Source organism: Paramisgurnus dabryanus, chromosome 11 (assembly GCF_030506205.2).
Source record: "Paramisgurnus dabryanus chromosome 11, PD_genome_1.1, whole genome shotgun sequence".
In the NCBI taxonomy this organism is placed as follows: Eukaryota; Metazoa; Chordata; class Actinopteri; order Cypriniformes; family Cobitidae; genus Paramisgurnus; species Paramisgurnus dabryanus.
Genome location: NC_133347.1, coordinates 17,977,988 through 17,995,935, shown reverse-complemented (window position 1 = coordinate 17,995,935; position 17,948 = coordinate 17,977,988). Strand labels below are relative to the sequence as shown.

Here is a 17,948-nt window from a genome sequence, read left to right as displayed (position 1 = left end):
AAAGGGAGGATCGTGGGCAGCGTTGTTTGGAGGCCATGTGAAATCCGTCTAGATGGGGATAATGAGGGACATATCCCCGACCCAGCCGAGCGTGCTGAATCGCAGGAGAGCAAGAGGATCTGCAGGTTTTGCCTTTCATGTTGCTGGCTGTGTGGGTTCCTGGCGTGCTGATTTGTGACTTAAGATAAAAATCACATTGCCAGGGATTACCACACAACCGTCACACGGACGGCTGCTATGGCAACTAGAGGCGCTGCTTAAGAAAATACAAATAAAAGACGACATGGCTTTTCTCGGAGGTCTCCGGCGGGACGACACAGGAGGAACGTTGAACGGCATGGGTGAACGAAGTAGTGTGCGGTCTCACGCGCAAAGGGTTCACCAGAGTCTCTCAGAGCAGGTGCAGAGCTTAGCTGATTGGTGAACAGTGATTTATCTCTTTGTTCACAGTGGCTAAGTTCTGCACCTGATCAGAGGATGACAGATGGAGAGAGACCTCAGGGGAACCGGCAAGGGAAGTGCTTTCATCTTGTTGGAGATACGAAGTGCAAATAGTGTAATTACTTCACTTTTCACATGTGAAAGAGTTTAAAAATGCATGACAGCTTGAAATATGGAACAAGGGTTAAAATAGAGTCGTGTAGTTGTATGCTTCCTTGCCACCTGTTTTTATCATGGAGGTCTCTAATTTCTGTTAAATCTTTGCCCCTGAGGGGCACAGGATTTTTTAAAACCAATCACCTGAGCTGTACGTGACAAAACACTTAAGACATTTTTTTATCATGCTAAGCTTATGTTTGTCATGCTTCGGATACTGGGAAAATATCTAACAAGCAAATAATGATAAATATTTTTTATTTATTTAGTCAGAGCACACAAATACTTTAAATTGCCATCAATGGAAAAAGTTACTTTTAGCAGCCAGATGGTGTAGATTTGTCATCTGCAAGCAAAATGGATCATGCTAACCAGCCAAACCGCCACCCCTCGGTTTGCATACCCTTATTTTCTGTCCCACAGGCACATTTGCACATTTGTTCATGAAAGCATTTTTCGACATATGGTGCTTGCAGTTCCCTCCAATCACAAGAAGCATAACAAATTCTCACTCGGAGCGCTTGGGATGGCATGACAACAAGTTTGAGATGCACGGTGAAGATATTGGACTAAAGAGAAACATGCTGAGCTAATGAAGCCCACAGTGAAATGAGGAACCACGTTGTCCTCTTTCTTTCTTTCTTTCTTCTCAAGCCACGTAGCTCCATTTTGTACCTGTACAGAATGAAAAACAAAATTATTTCACTCTGTCTTGCGGTTGGGCCACCATGAGGAAATCCAGTGGAATTCTGGGAAACGAAGGTGGAACACTGCAAAGCAGCCACACGGACCAAAACATCTGCATCTCAGGGTTATAAAACCAGACCCGCTTTTAGCTTTGACGGGTAAAATATGAAAGACGGCAATAGAGACAGGAAGCGTGTGCTTGAAAGGACCTCTGCAGATTGAGTTAGTGGCCGGCCAGCAGACGTTTCTGCCAGCAGGCCGTCTTGACAGATGTACAAGTTAAATATGAAGCTGGCCATAAATGACTATATTTAGAAGCTGTTTAAAGATGCATTACCGTCCAAGTCTAGTAAAAATGGAATTAGTTGCACGGGCTGTATTTAAAATGTCATTAGGAGATATTTCGTGGGAAATGAAGTGCTAAGCACCTTCGGCTGAAGCGTGTTATTCCAGATCTGAAGCTTTGAATGCGAGTATATGTGAGAGATACAGTAGAAGGACTTGGCCTCCCGTGCCTACTGAGCTGATTACAGTACTGTGGAAACACTGGCTCAGTTCAGCAGGAACAGGAGTCTGGTCCACAGACCCCTCCACAACTACAAAGATCAAGACCAGACGCCAAAGAAAAAACTACTTTGAAAGTTTTTGAGTTCCTGTTTGCAGCATTTGCCACTGTGTTTGAAACCACAGATGCTATTTAAAATGGGTTTATTCAAAGCTTATCAAAATATATTGAGATTCTACAATGAAACTCGCATTAAAACTGAGAACTCACAAAAAAAAAAAACGCACAGTAACCCACAAAGACTCTGAACTTGACATTTCGACTTCCATGGCAACTGGAAGTTACTGGAAGTGACAACAGATTATTTTGGATTGTGAAATGGAAATGGCTCTGTCTTAAAAACATGTCTAAAACATAAACCAGTGTTTTAATCAGCTTATCTGAAAAAAAAAGTTTGAAATGCAACATGTTGATTTGCTTGCAATAACAATTCAAATACTCCTGATGGAAAAGCTCAGGTTTTTTAGTTTTTTTGATAAAATATGTTTGTCAATAAATAAAAGAATGCTTTGTTGATTTGGCAGTAGAATGTTTTTTTTTTAACCGAACCATACCAACACCTTGACTATAAAACTGTGATATGAACCTTGGGCAATGTGAGCCGTCACTTTATATATATATATATATACAGAACCATCAGCCATTGTTTTGTATATGAATATAAGACCAGTGTTGGGGGTAACGCATTACAAGTAACGCGCATTACGTAATAATATTACTTTTATGAAGTAACGAGTAAAGTAACGCATTACTTTATAAATGTACACATTAATATTTCAGTTACTTTTTTTAAAAAGTAATGCGAGTTACTTTTCAGTTTCATTAAATCAAATAAAAAATTTAATAATGTTCTGAATTAAACTGAACATATTAACGTTAAATTACGCACTCGATGCGCCTGAGCGGGAACAGTTTGAGTCAAAAACGGAGATGGCAGGCCAGAGCTTGACATTTTTGCGATCATAAAAACACCTGCAAGGCCGAAAGAGATCAAGCCTCAGCCAAGTAAGAAAAAGTATCGCAAAAGTAACTTAAAAGTAACGTAAGCATTACTTTCCATGAAAAGTAACTAAGTAACGCAATTAGATACTTTTTTTGGGGAGTAACTTAATATTGTAATGCATTACTTTTAAAAGTAACTTTCCCCAACAATGTATAAGACCTTTTTCTTTCTCTATTTCTTTTTGCTGCTGCATCATTTTTGAGCTGTGTTGACAAATTGAGTTGGGATGCGCAAATTTTCAAATTGAGTTTTTTATATTTTGACATTCTCTATAAAAAAAATTCAAAACAATGCATGATTTGTTGGAATTTGACAAAACATGACAGAGCTACACCTGTTTGAAGTTGAGAGTGTCAGCAAAGTTAATTTTCACACACACAAAGTCAAAAACAATATCAATATATGTTACGTTTTCTTTTATTGTTTGATTGACATTGAGACAGACAGCTTTAAGATCTACTGTATAATGCAAGGATTTTATATAATGTTAAACATCAGATATTTTCCCAACAGTTAACCAAACATTTACAATATTTTACTATGTTCTTACCTCGACAAATTAATACATCCCTATCTTTTTTCAATGCATGCACTTCATCTTTGTGCAGCACGTCGTGAATGTGTTGAGGTAAGAACATTGTAAAATATTGAAAAACAGAGGTCTTTTTCTTAAACGCATGCATTTTGACCAATATATAAAAACCTTTTTTTTATTTCTCTCCCCTGCTTACAATGGGTATCATCTCTAAAATTTGTTGTAACTCCATATTGCACTTTTTATATTATTGCCTCCCAAGATAAATTGCTTTATTTTTTCCCTGGCTTTGAATTAAAGCATCTGCTAAATTCCTAAATGTAAATGTGTGTTTTTTAAATGTGAGTAAACTATATTTCACTTTTAGTTAGCATGTTTCACATCTGTGGAAAAGGATTTTTTATAATAATTTGCATTGATGATTGTTCGTAAGATAAACCTAAGCATACAAATATAGAATTCATGTTGACTTTTAAATGAGGTATGATACATTTTGACAGACGGTATGACAAAAATAGAATCACGTTATGACCATGAATCATCTCGTTCACAGGTTCGTCTGGTGTCCAGTCACAGGTTCAACTCAGGGAAAGCAACCAATCAGAAGTCTCAGGATCTTGTCTCTCATCACTGATGCCCAGAGGAATCAATGTGTGGAATAAGCACTAAATAAATAATCCCTGTCTATCTGTATGAGGGACTTGCTTTTTTATCGTTAAGCTTTCACAGTCAAGCTTAAAACTAAAAGCACCAATTTCAGACTTTGACTAAATATAATTCAACACTTAAACATTTGTGCGGTATTTGTATTTATTTGTTTTTATAATACAATCACAAGTGTTAAAGCCCACCAGAGCTAAAGTCGTGTATGTGTGTGTGTGTGTGCATGTGTGGGTGCGTGCGTAAGACGGCATCAGCATTCTCTGAACTCCCTCACCCGCCGCTCAAGTCCCAGACTTCTCATCAGATATGAAGAAAATGTTTAGGGTGGAAATATGCGCTACTCACGCATGTTTGCAATCTAAACATGTAACTTTATCTTCACTTTTAGGCAAACAAACAAAGATGGACATTTCTAATATTTAAGACAAAACATCTTGTGATACTTTATAAAATCTTTTGTTTGTTCAATAACTATTCATCATCGATCAGAAGAATAATGCAATCTGCCTAGTTGTGGTCCTTATAATTTGATTAAGGTGCAGAAGCAGCTTAGCCTTCTATTAAATGACATTCAGCTTTTTAATTTCCTGCACTTATGCAAATGAAAGAAAACGTGAATAAATCTTACAGCAGTATATTCAGTATGACCCAGTTTTGAGTAATGAACTGTTTGAGAAAGGGTGGGACAGAGGAAAATAACAGAGGAAAACAGACATGGAGACTGAGACTCAATACTGATGATGATGATGAAGCCTAGAAAGTACAGTACGCAGAGACTAAACTATTCAATGAGGATCACTTTGGGAGTACACACACAGATGCGAGCATTCATGTGGTGAGAAGGACTTAGGCACGCTCTCCTGTCAAACATGTGTGTGGGAGGACATTGAGCAAAGACTACTTACAAAATACGACCAAATCTGACAGGAGTCAATTTACATTTCTCCAAATCACTTAGACATAAACATATATGTATGTGTTTCGTTTATTTGGCTCAGTACATCATTGTGGATTGCTTACACGAGTCTGTAGGCCCCTCTCGGGTTTAACCAAAGACCACCAACTGCTTTTAAATAAAAAAGCAGCTGGGCTTCTCTTAAAAATGCTGTTTTGTCCCATTCAGCATTTCGGTGCCACGCCAGAAATCCTTCTCTCAATAAATAGTAGCACCTGAAACTGAGAGCTTCTATGCGAAGATATTGGTGCAGGGTGCGAGGAGGGTTTCCTGAAGCGTCCTCAGCCTGGACTGAACCCTGTCCTCTGGCAAAGTTGTTCTGTTTAGTCTGCAGTCTATTGAGGAGAGAATCCACAGTGCCCTCCGCTTCACACCAGCGTCAATCAGCACCTGCCAACAGCATAACACAAACACACCCATCGGGTTACCAGCCTTCCCATGTGCTTTATAATGTCTGCACTGAACCACCAGTGTTATTGAGATCTATTATGGGTGTTTATTTTAACAGGTTAATGAGCACTAAAATAACAAAATTAAAATAATTTCAAACTACAAAGTTATGCAATAACATGTATTCAGCAAAAATGCCCAGACTTGCATGTTAATTCCTTAATGAGGAATTTTTTTGGCCACCAGAGCAATGGCAGAGAAAAAGATAGAGCACAAAACAATCATGATAAACAGTACTGTGCAAAAAGTTGTTGTTTTAGAAGTTTTAATGTCAATCCATATTTATTTTTCAACCTATTTTATTAAGATACAAACAGAAAATACAGGAAATATGTACAAAATAATAAAAAATAAATTTTCAGGACTAAATGTCTTCTTTAGGCATCATATGTTTAGATTGTGTGACCTCTCTTGGCACTAAACACATCTTGAGCGTTTTTGAGCAGAATGAAGTAAAAAGACTAATTTTTTTAAATTAGAGATTAGGATTTAATTTTCTTTAGGTTTAAGAGATCCTGCAGTTTCCTGCTATTCCTCAAGTGGAAGGGAAGTTTACCATAAAAACTTCAGTTTACATTTTATACAGTTTTTAATACTATATACACATTTCCTGTATTTTCTGGATGTATTCTTTTAAAGAGTCTGAGAAACAATTATATATGATCACTATAACATTGCAAAAACAACAAATCTAATTCTGGCATGGTGGCCTAAGACTTTTGCACAGTATACTGTATATACTTCAAAGTTCAAACTACTTAAAAAGAAAGCGCGCAAAACGCTAAAAAACATGGAAATAAAATAAAACATTCAAAAATACATTTTTTTTATAATTAATTTGATAATTTACTACTAAAAGGGATAGTTTACCCAAAAATTTTGTCATTATTAGTTACAAACCTGTATACATTTCTTTGTTCTGCTGAACACAAAGGAAAATATTTTGGGCAATGTTTGTAACCATTGTACAGGGTTTCAACGGGTCCTTGAAATCCGTGAAAGTTTTGAGTCTGGGGAAAAAATTCAAGGCCCTGGGAAGTTTTTGAAAATGTACATACATAGATACAGGTCATTGAAAGTGCTGGAATCTATTTTATGCAGGAAGTTTTCTGGAAAAAATCCATATTATTCCCTGTGTAGTGTAGGATAATATCATAAAAATCCAAGACTTTTTAAGCACACGTGCTAAACTGTTCACTTTAAATGATTATATCTTCTGTATGCGAATGTTGATTCATACCAAAATGCTTTTTGTATAGTTGTGTTTGACACATGAAAACGTCTCGGGTTACGTATGTAACTGTTGTTCCCTGAGAATGGAACAAGACGCTGCATCTCCCTTGCAATACTTCCTGCATCCCTGTAATGCCGTCTTTGGGAATATTTCAGTAGTGATATAATTCCTGGCTCCGGCGTCACCCTGTCTTTGTCGTTAAGCCTCACCATTGGTTGAATTTGATATACACATTCAGACGCACTTACCCCTGGAGGCCTCCCCAAAGTATCACCTTAGCGACGAAGCGCGAGTTCCCTCGAAAGGGAACAACAGTTACATACAAAACCCGAGATGTAACCTTGCTCTTACTAGAAATGTGTTCCTTACATATTTAGTCCTTAAATTTGAGGGTATTGGACCTGGAAAGTCCTTGAAAGGTCCTTGAATTTGAAGTTAACTTAGGTGTGGGAACCTTGATTGTAACAGTTTTTGAGCACTACTGACTTCCATAGTTGAATATATAATAATTTTCTTTGTGTTCAGCAAAACAAAGAAACTTATTCAGGTTTGTAACAACTTGAGGGTAATAAATGATAAAATTTTCATTTTAAGGTGAATTATCCCTTTATATCATTATATTATTTGATTCACAGCCCTGTGTACACGCAAGTTGAGCAGAGCAACATTTCTTGTAACTCTGCCTCACCCGCGTTTAAACTATAGGGTGTAAAGTTGTTTTTGTACAGCGTCTATGTTAGGTTGAAACGTTGTTTTTAAAAGGTGTCGTAAACAGCCAGCAGCCTATTATTCTGTTTCTCTCCGCATTCCAAAAGCACTAGCGCAGGGTCAGTAAAGGCACTGATGACAGCTTAAATGGGCTCTGTGAAACCTGTAAACTCTGAACAGGCCACAGAGATCGCATGAACAAACACTTGGCATTTGAGGATGATAATGTTAATTTCACAATGTGACGAACACGTCGCAGTTAAAACCGAATACGCGTGAATCAGCGGACCTCACCTTGTCAATTATTTCCGTGGTAAGGTTAACGGGTCCATGGGCAAAGACGACAAAGTTTAAAAACAGATGCAGGACGAGGTTTCTAGAAATGCTTAAGGAAAGGAGCTCTTTCACAGCACTGAGGTGTCTGGGAAGGGGTGGATGAGCATGAAACAGCATCCTTATATGAGCCCAGGCTTCTTCTGCCACCGCCTGAAATTAAAGAAGAGGAAATCATCAGTAATTTTCCAGTCTGCTTCATTTAAATTGTGACGTAAGCTTGAAGCGCCATACTTAGATTTCTTACGGTTTGCTGAGACCTTTGGTGCCCTCTGTTGGTGGGGTGGTGTAAAAATGTCAGGAGCCAGAGAAGTGGTTTGGAGTTCTCCGAATCTGTCAGAACGAGGAGCTCAGCAGCTGCGTCTGCCCAGAAACCACATTGCACCAGCAGGAACCAGGCCTCAAACACAACCTGATATGCCCTAAAAAACCACCATCCGCCCAAACACATTCACACCAAACATAACATTATGGAAAAATAATTGTGGTTGATGCATTACATATCTGTTATGAATAGAACTGGAGAAACCAAGTAGACATACTGTAGCTGTAGCTCAAACTTAAAAGGTTTCCTGAGATTCGCCGATAATCTTTGGACAACACCTGCACCTTAAAATGCATTGAAATGAACTACGTATACACAATACCCATCATCAGCTCATAAACACTTGGAAAGGAATCATGTGACCCTGTCTGTGGAATCCGAGCGGAAGTCTTTGATTTTACTATATCAAGGTTATATTCAACAGGATGTTCTTTACAACATGTGTAGGATAATTTTATGTAGAAAACAGAGTAGCTGGGTTTTTACAAACAGGGTCACATATTTAAATATGCAGGCCATGTAAAGATGGCAAAATTCATTAAAATGCTGTAAAGTTGGTAATTCATAATCAAATTAATAAAAATAAATAAATATTTTCCCGTAATATAACTTAATAATTCTACATTTAGGCATTTAGCGCACACTTTTAAAGGGATAGTTCGGCCAAAAATGATATTAAACCCATGATTTACTCACCCCCAAGCTGTCCGAGTTGCATATGTCCATCGTTTTTCAGACAAACACATTTTCGGATATTTTAGAAAATATTTTAGATCTTTCTGTTGATTAAATGTAATGTTACGGGGTCCAGCAATAGTCCACGACCTTCAAGTCCAAAAAAAGTGCGTCCATCCTTCACAAATTAAATCCAAACGGCTCCAGGATGATAAACAAAGGTCTTCTGAGGGTAATCCGTGCGGTGTTGTTGTAGAAATATCCATATTTAAAATGTTATTAACTTAATTAACTACCTTCCGGTTTCGCCGCCATCTTAGAGTCATCCACATTCAGGATGAGAGCTTACGCAGCGTACATAGTTTCTCTGTTGCTGCTCTGTCCCCCGCCCTCGGAATTTGTCATACGTCACTAAGAAAAGTGCGTACACTACGCTAATACTCTCTCCTGAGTCTAAGATGGCGGCGAAACCGGAAGGTAGTTAATTACGTTAATAACATTTTAAATATGGATATTTCTACAACAACACCGCACGGATTACCCTCAGAAGACCTTTGTTTATCATCCTGGAGCCTTTTGGATTTAATTTGTGAAGGATGGACGCACTTTTTTTGGACTTGAAGGTCGTGGACTATTGCTGGACCCTGTAACATTACATTTAATCAACAGAAAGATCTAAAATATTTTCTAAAATATCCGAAAATGTGTTTGTCTGAAAAACGATGGACATATGCAACTTGGACAGCTTGGGGGTGAGTAAATCATGGGTTTAATATCGTTTTTGGCCGAACTATCCCTTTAATAGATAATCAGTAATGATTCTAATCAGTAAATCATCTTCATTTAAATATCTAACGAATAATTAATAATTCATGTTTTCATATCCTGTATATTCAGTAACAGTAAGGTTGTGTTTGTTAGCATTAGTTAACGCATTACTGTACCTAACATGAACTAACAATAATTCATACTTCTACAGCATTTATTAATTTTAGCAAACGTTAATTTCAGCTTTAACAATACTTTTTTATCTAAAGTAACTGTTAACATTAGTTAATGCGCAATGAACTAACATGAACATCTATGGGGCATTAACAAAGATTAAAGGGATACTTCACCGATTTAGCATTCAGCTTTGTATCTGTAGAAACCCGGCAGTATTACTGAATGACCATGTTTCCCTCCCTCATTTCCCCCTGAGAGGAGAGATATCTGCATTTTGGTTCTGCAAAAAACTCCTCTGATGATGTAATATGACGATTTTTGCATCATTGGAGGACTTTTTTGCAGAACCAAAATGCAGATATCTCTCCTCTCAGGGGGAAATGATGGAGGGAAACATGGTCATTCAGTAATACTGCCGGGTTTCTACAGATACAAAGCTGAATGCTAAATCGGTGAAGTATCCCTTTAATAAATGCTGATAAACTATATTACTCATTGTTAGTTCATGTTATGCATTTCCTAATGTGAAAAAATACAACCTTATTGTAAAGTGCTACCTTATTTATGTGAATGATAATAATAACATATGATAATTATAATAAACTGATATATATCTGATAATGAGTTTCATATCGCTCTAGAATACACAATGTTGTATTATATGACACTGCAAAAAAAATATTTTTAGCTTTTTTGCAACTTAACTTAATAAAGTGAACTTAAAATTTAAAGTTTTAATTTTACTTAAAAACACTAGTTGACTCAAAAAAAGTTGTGTAAAAAAAATGGGTCAACTAATATTTTTGAGTTGAAATAACTCCACATTTTAAGGTAAGCAGGGAACTTACTTTATTAAATAATTTAAACCAAATTATTATAATTTTTTACAGTGCATCAGTTCAGTAATTTAATTTGCATAATAACTGTATTGTTTTTGTTGTACTGTCACCACAGTTGTGACTGTGTAGACTGAACAACATAACACAACACTGAAATGCACTGTAAAAAGTGAACTTATATGTTAACCTCCTAAGACCAATTTTTTTATGTTTGCACCATAAAACTTAATTGTGTAAGTGGAACCTGTTGTACACAAACATGGACGAATACACTGCTTTATGTTCAATGAAAAAAATATTTGGTCATTATATTTTTTGGTTTTTCCTAACCCCCAAATAGCTGGTAGAAATCTGGAAAAAAACACAAACCAAATCCCTGGTCTTAGGAGGTTAAGTAAAAAAGAGTTTGGTTCCAAAAATGGTCAGAACATGTTTATTATTATGTTACCATGTTTTTATTGTGTTTTTTGTGCTACTTAGCTGTATTTATTAATTTTTGTTATGAAGGCATAAATCAAAACAAACCAACTGCAGTTTGATTAATATTTATTGGAATGCACAATCAAAAAAATGAGATTTTTGAAAAATATAAAAGTTAACTCGTAATGAGTTTTCTTGTTTTGGAACCAAACTTTTCAAATACTTTAGAGTCGCCAGGAAACGGAAGTAGCGATTGCCTTATTTTCCATGTCCATTGAGATCCAATTGGATTGTTTGAAGTTAGGTTGTGTTGCTAATTGCTAATCTTCTCCCAGACCCCGCCCATCTGCCATACTTGAATTTTTTAAAAATAATGAAGCTCACAGATGAGTCATTTGTAAAAAAAAACAGCACAATATTCCAAAACAAATTATAATTTTTCTTTTTATTTTCATGACAACTTTAAAGCTCACATAACACAAGCTTTTTCTGCATTTCTGATGTTAATCTGGAGTACCTATAGAGTAGTATTACATCCTTTATATCTCCGAAGAGTCTTTAGTTTAATCAGATTTATAAAAGAAATATTAGCTTTACCGAATCTTTTCGATAACCTACGAAAAAATTAAGAAGGAGGAGTTCCTACCGCAGGAGGAGCGAGTACGAGTCATACAACAATGTTTTCGGATATTTTAGAAAATGTATTAGATCTTTCAGTTGATTAAATGTAATGTTACCGGGTCCATGACCTTCAAGTCCAAAAAAAGTGCGTCCATCCTTCACAAAATTAATCCAAATGGCTCCAGGATGATAAACAAAGGTCTTCTGAGGGTAATCCGCGCAGTGTTGTTGTAGAAATATCCATATTTAAAACTTTATTAACGAAAATAACTACCTTCCGGTAGCGCCGCCATCTTAGTCGCGTCCGCATTCAGGATGAGAGCTTACGCAGCCTACGGAGGCTACTCTGCTGCTGCTCTGTGCCCCCGCCCTCCGAATTTGTCATACGTCACTAAGAAAAGTGCGTACACTACGCTAATACTCTCTCCTGAATACAGAGGAGTCTAAGATGGCGGCGCTACCGGAAGGTAGTTATTTTCGTTAATAAAGTTTTAAATATGGATATTTCTACAACAACACCGGGCGGATTACCCTCAGAAGACCTTTGGTTATCATCCTGGAGTCGTTTGGATTTAATTTGTGAAGGATGGATGCACTGTTTTGGACCTGAAGGTCGTGGACCCCGTAACATTACATTTAATCAACTGAAAGATCTAAAACTTTTTCTAAAATATCCGAAAATGTGTTTGTCTTAAAAATGATGGACATATGCAACTCGGACAGCTTGGGGGTTAGTAAATCATGGGTTAAAATCATTTTGGGCCGAATAAACTTGTACGAACCCCGGCAAAGTGCATTCGGCACAGAAATACTCTGTAACACGCCCAACTGCCTTTTTGACAGTTTGCCTAGGTTTAGCATGAGGAAACAACTCTATAACTGTGTTAATAAGTCAGAATGCTTGAAATACCATTGAACATAATTTCCTTTTCCTAAGTGTTATATACCAATTGAAGTAATTTTGTTCCAACTTTTTATAGTGTGTGGTCATTGGTTATCCTTGTCCAAATGCCCTTCCTGTCAAACTTGAGTTTTTTTTAGAAACATCGACTGTAAATCTCGAGCACAGATATGAAAGCAATCGAGTGTTTAGAAGCTCATCTTACCCATCATCTCCCTCCTCTTCGATCTCCACCACACTCTGAAGAGATCTTCTTATCCAGTTCAGATGATCCAGCCAGGCTGCCCGGGGAACGTCTGGAGAGGGGTGAAATGAGACACTTCCTTCAAACTAATGCCATAACTTTCATTCATCCACACATAGCAAAAACAAACACTTTAGTAATTTCAATTATATAAAAAATCATTGTATGTAAATTTAATCATGTACACGTAATACTTTACCTGCATTGCATATTTTAGGCCATTCGGTAAATCATTCATAACTAAAACCTAAATACAGCATTTCCACTTAAATGTTGCTAACTATGAAAAAAGGAGTGTTCATAAACGTTTGGTAGCAAAATGTTTCTAAGAATTGTTAAATAAAATTACTATAATCACAAAGAAACGGCAAGGGGCAGTTTCCAAGACAGGATTTATCCTAGTGCCAAACTAAAATTCATGTTTGAGCTGCCTTAATTTAAAAATCTATATATCAGTACCATTGTTTTGTCTCGAGATGCACACCAGTATTGTTTTTTTGTAAAAACTACTGCAATCCCCTAATATAACTCAGGCCTATTCCTGGATCAAACTAAACTCTGGCTGGAAAACATGTATATGGCAGTCAGCTTGTCTCCTATCCAAGTCATTCTACAGTCAAGAAATGTGCTATTTTTAGCACAATGAGATAAATAATTAAAGCCATGCATTTACGAGCCAACAGTAAGAGACACAGAGCCTCTTCACGTCAGTCATTTTACAAACAATGACAACCGCTGGCACACAAGCCAACTGAGCTCAATGCTATTCTTTAGTTACAGAATAGGTGGCATTGTGAGGATATCCTCTGGAGTTCACGAGACACTGAAGGGGCTCGGGGGACCTTTGGGATCGGGGCCAGCGATAACGGGCAGGGTGGGTACAGGAGCAGGAAGGCTGTGTTTGTTTGGGACTGCTCTGATACAGGAGGAAAGATAAGGTCAGGATTTGAAGACTCAGGGGGGAGGAGGTTTAGGATGAAGTATTCAAATACAACTTTGGATGTATAAAAAAGCCGCCGGTCAGAAACAACACAATAGAGTCGATAGAAATATTTTAAGCATTTTCAGTCAGTTGATGTGGCGATTTATTTAAATGGGGTGAAGTAACTAAAAGTAGCGAAACTAATTAATTAAAGGAAAACAACACAGTTTTTCAATATTTTACTATGTTCTTACCTCAACTTAGAAAAATTAATACATACCCATCTTTTTACATCAGTGCACTTAATCTTTCTAAAGTGTGTTGTGAATGTGTTAGCATTTAGCCTAGCCTCATTCATTCCTTAGGATCCAAACAGGGATGAATTTATAAGCCACCAAACACTTCCATGTTTTCCCTATTTAAAGACTGTTACATGAGCAGTAAGTATGGTGGCACAAAATAAAAAACGTGCCAATTTTTTAAGCAGATAAAAAATGAGATTTATATGGCGGAAGAGCACTTTGTTTGCAGGACTTTGACCTCGGCCCGCAGTAACATCATCACACCTGACTACTTCACCTCTTGCTCAAACTTTTGTCAATATTAAGTGCACGCATTGATAAAAGATAGGCATGTATTAATTTTAAGTTGAGGTAAGAACATAGTAAAATAAAATAAAAAACGGGGGTTTTCCTTTAAAGGGATAGTTCAGTCAGATAGGCAGTTCTGCCCCTTTTAATTGCCAAGATATTTTCTGCCCTGAACGTTGGCTGTTATCTGCTGATACCGAATATATAATCGGTATGCATACCTATAATAAACATTTATTTATTTCAATTTCTTCAACGTTTTATGCTAGAAAAAATATATCAGATTAAACTTGAACATTTCAGCTAAAATTTTTACAAAAAAAAGGCAAGCTGAATGAATCTCTTTCCAGTTTAAAGTAGCTCACTAGCATGTGGTGTAAAAAAAGAAAAAGAAAAAAAAAATATGCATGAAATACTGTAGTTTAAATGCTAGCTAGTGATCTGCTTGCTTGAGAAGTGATGAGTTGTACCCATCAGAGATAGTGGGTGGTGCTGTACCTGAAGGGGCTGTCAATAAAGGGACGAGTAAACTGGGCATCACATTTGGAAAGAAGGCTCTGAGTGGCAGACGATCCTATAAATCACATGCACACAGATATAATAGTACACTTGTAACATCACATTTATGTCTTTACAGTGAAATGTGTCATCTAAGTGATAGCTTAATTTCTTGAGATTGAGAGATTAAAAACAGAGTTTGTACCTGTGGTTTGTGCGCATTCAGTCTCTGAAGGAAGCAGTCAGTATAAACCTGTATGAGGGTTCTCACGGCAATGTTCTCATCAATCTCCAACAGCACATTCCTGAAGACATACAGTACAGAGCTCCTGAAATGATATTCACTGCTACAATATGCATTTATCTCAGACAAAATATTAAAAAGGTAAATACAAATTAGGCATGCATCCATTTAAATGCTTTGGTCAATATATATTGTATGTGTCTATATAGCTAAACAGAGAGCCAAATGAAGAAAAACAAAGTGAAAGAATTGTAGGCACTTTACTTGAAGGGGTGTTCATAAGACTGACATGACACCTTCATAATCATGACATTACACGTGTCTTGAACATAAAGGAGATTTATGCACATTTATGACAGCTGTCATTAAGTGTGATTAGTTCAATTATGTCACTTTTAATGCAACGATGACATTGTTTGAGATGTCTTTGTTATGACAACTTGACATAAAGCAATACATCCTAACTTCTCATAAATCTGTCATAAACATGACATAATGATCAAACTAAAGAAACTACCTAGCTTTATGGGTTAACATTACATTAAACAGCCATTTAAAATGTTATTAAGTGTTAATACTGTAAAATAATTTTAAATACCTTAACAAAATGCCACAGACACATCAAAATATTATACTTAATGTTATGTATGTGCACAATAAACTGACAACTAACAGAACTTGTTCTTCCTTACACAGAGGGTTCTGAAATGTTCTGACAGAAGAAAAAACTAACAAAACATTTAATTGATTTAATTAATTAATTTGATTTAATTAACTGTTTTTCCAGAGATATGGACCCTACGCTGCATGGCTTAACCCATTATTGTACTGTTTTGATTTAATTTTAGGTGAATCGGTCTCCAAATGCAATAAAATATATTTTTATCAATTTTAATTATTATTATTATTATTATCAAATTATTGAATTTATTTGTTAAATACATGGAGGAACCTAAAAAAACATTAAACAAAATAATTTTAATGATGTTGTTATAAAACTATTTGACAGAGTATTAACACTTAATGACATTTTAATGACAAATTATATTTGAACCAAAGTAGTTGAGGTCAAGAAAAATATTTATGACGCTGTTATATAACTATATGACATAGCATTAACACTTATTTGTATCACTGGTAAAAAGTGGTCAGTTATGTTGTCTTGGTAATGTTAAGTTGTCATGACAAGTTATGATGTATTGGTTAATGGAATGTTGTCTTAACAAAGACATCTCAAACAATGTCATCTTTGCATTAAAAATGACATAATTGAATGAATGACACTTAATGACAGTTGTCATAAACGTCTATAAAATCTTATGCAGCCTTATGAACACCCCTTCAAGTAAAGTGTTACCCATTCGTGGATACGTTAATGCGCCTGTGTAATAATATAAACAGCAAATTCAATATTCACCTGTAAATCTCATTGATGGTCAGGAAGATGTGACAGTGAATGGCCGATGCTTGTGGCTGGTGGGATAAGAACATTGCTGTACATTAAAGGGATAGTTCACTCATAAATGAATATTCTGTCATCATTTACCCACTCTCGTGTTTTTACAAACCTATATAAATCATGTCATTGTTCTGATGAACACTTCCATACTATGGAAGTAAATGGGGCTCACAAACGGTTTGGTTAAAAACATTCCTAAAAATATCTTCCTCCGTGTTCATTTAAGCAAAGAAATTTATACAGGTTTGTAACAACATGAGAGTGGGTAAATGATGACAGAATTTTCATTTATGGGTGAACTATCCCTTTAATAAAAACATTTGGATGTTACGTCCTTACTTAACCATTAGAGGGCAATGTTGCAGTGAGAATGAGTACTTGTTTGCTCAGTTACACCCAGCGATCTTCTCCCATAACTCCCCGGTGAAACCTTAACGGGCTTTTTCTTAACTAGCAAAATGTGCTTTATTATCATCTGTTTCAAATTCTTGTAAAAAAAAATAAAAAGAGTACAAAATACATCCAAGCAGCTGTAAGTGTGTCTGATGCAGCAGTCATATTTTAAATAGACAGTTTCATCAGGTGCTTGGATGCTCGGTTGTCACGGTTATGCACCTGACCCGATGTTAACTTCCGGTTTGTGTCTGTTTATTGGTCTGGCTAGTGGTTAAACTGACCTTTGTGACAAAAACCTTTTCGAAAATAAATGTTTTCGTTTCCAAAAGATGAGAGGAGACGACAAGCATGGATCACCCACAGCTGTGCGAAGAGACATTTGGCAGCCAGGCAAAAATGCAAGAATCTGTAGATTTGTATACATTAATTTTACACATGCAGTAACGTTAGCTCAGTGTAGCAACTGACTGCTTTAGCTATGATTTAAACTAAGGTATTTAACTTGATATTTATTTTGCTTGTTCTCAGAAATAATCTACTATAGAGGGACTCTGTTGTTATTGATTCTTTGTGGGAGTCTACCCGAAGTTACCATCTATAAAACAGGTTTCATTAATATGCAGCCTTATGCCATAGTTCATGTGTGTAAAGAATGCCATAAAACATTTCAACCAGACCCACAACATCAGTACACCAGAGAGCCCACATGTGCCCCTGCTGTCTTTGATCCTCAGAGCGAGCATTAGTCTGTTTTGGGCATCTGTGCGTGTGTGCCACAGGGAGAAGTGTAATTATTCTTTCCTACATTTGGGACCATTAAAAAGTCAACCCCACCCAGACACCGCAATCTCTACTCTTTGCACACACATTTGCACAATCCTCATGCCCCAACTCTCCACAGCCCCCAAACCCTGAAGCATCTCAGATATTCCCGTAACCCCAGCTAGTCAACGCTTGCCAAAAGCCGCCAATTTGCTGCTCCAATAAAAAGAGATGCATTTCAGCAACAAACATTGGATGGTATGAGCCGAAAAACAGAAGACGGAGAGAGTGAAAAAAGATTGAGTGAAAGAGCACAGGAAGAAAACAGGGTTCACCAACTCGCAGCCAAAGTCATAAAACCAATGAATGAAACTGTG

General features: G+C 36.6%; 2 protein-coding genes across 2 annotated transcripts in view; one reads left to right on the top strand and one right to left on the bottom strand.

The window, feature by feature from the left end:
* aopep (aminopeptidase O (putative)) overlaps window positions 1-4,080 on the top strand; it is a 91,979-nt gene extending 87,899 nt beyond the window's left edge. The window contains exon 17 of the mRNA XM_065247207.2: window positions 3,941-4,080. The gene's annotated coding sequence lies outside the window, so the exon portion shown is untranslated. The remainder of the gene's footprint in view (window positions 1-3,940) is intronic.
* A 292-nt stretch (window positions 4,081-4,372) lies between these two features.
* fancc (FA complementation group C) overlaps window positions 4,373-17,948 on the bottom strand; it is a 32,039-nt gene continuing 18,463 nt past the window's right edge. The window contains exons 9-15 of the mRNA XM_065247208.2: window positions 16,372-16,427; window positions 14,916-15,015; window positions 14,711-14,786; window positions 12,662-12,752; window positions 7,978-8,152; window positions 7,692-7,883; window positions 4,373-5,395 (exon numbers count right to left, since the gene is read on the bottom strand). Coding sequence (XP_065103280.1) covers window positions 5,237-5,395; window positions 7,692-7,883; window positions 7,978-8,152; window positions 12,662-12,752; window positions 14,711-14,786; window positions 14,916-15,015; window positions 16,372-16,427 — 849 coding nt within the window. The 3' untranslated portion in view covers window positions 4,373-5,236. The remainder of the gene's footprint in view (window positions 5,396-7,691; window positions 7,884-7,977; window positions 8,153-12,661; window positions 12,753-14,710; window positions 14,787-14,915; window positions 15,016-16,371; window positions 16,428-17,948) is intronic.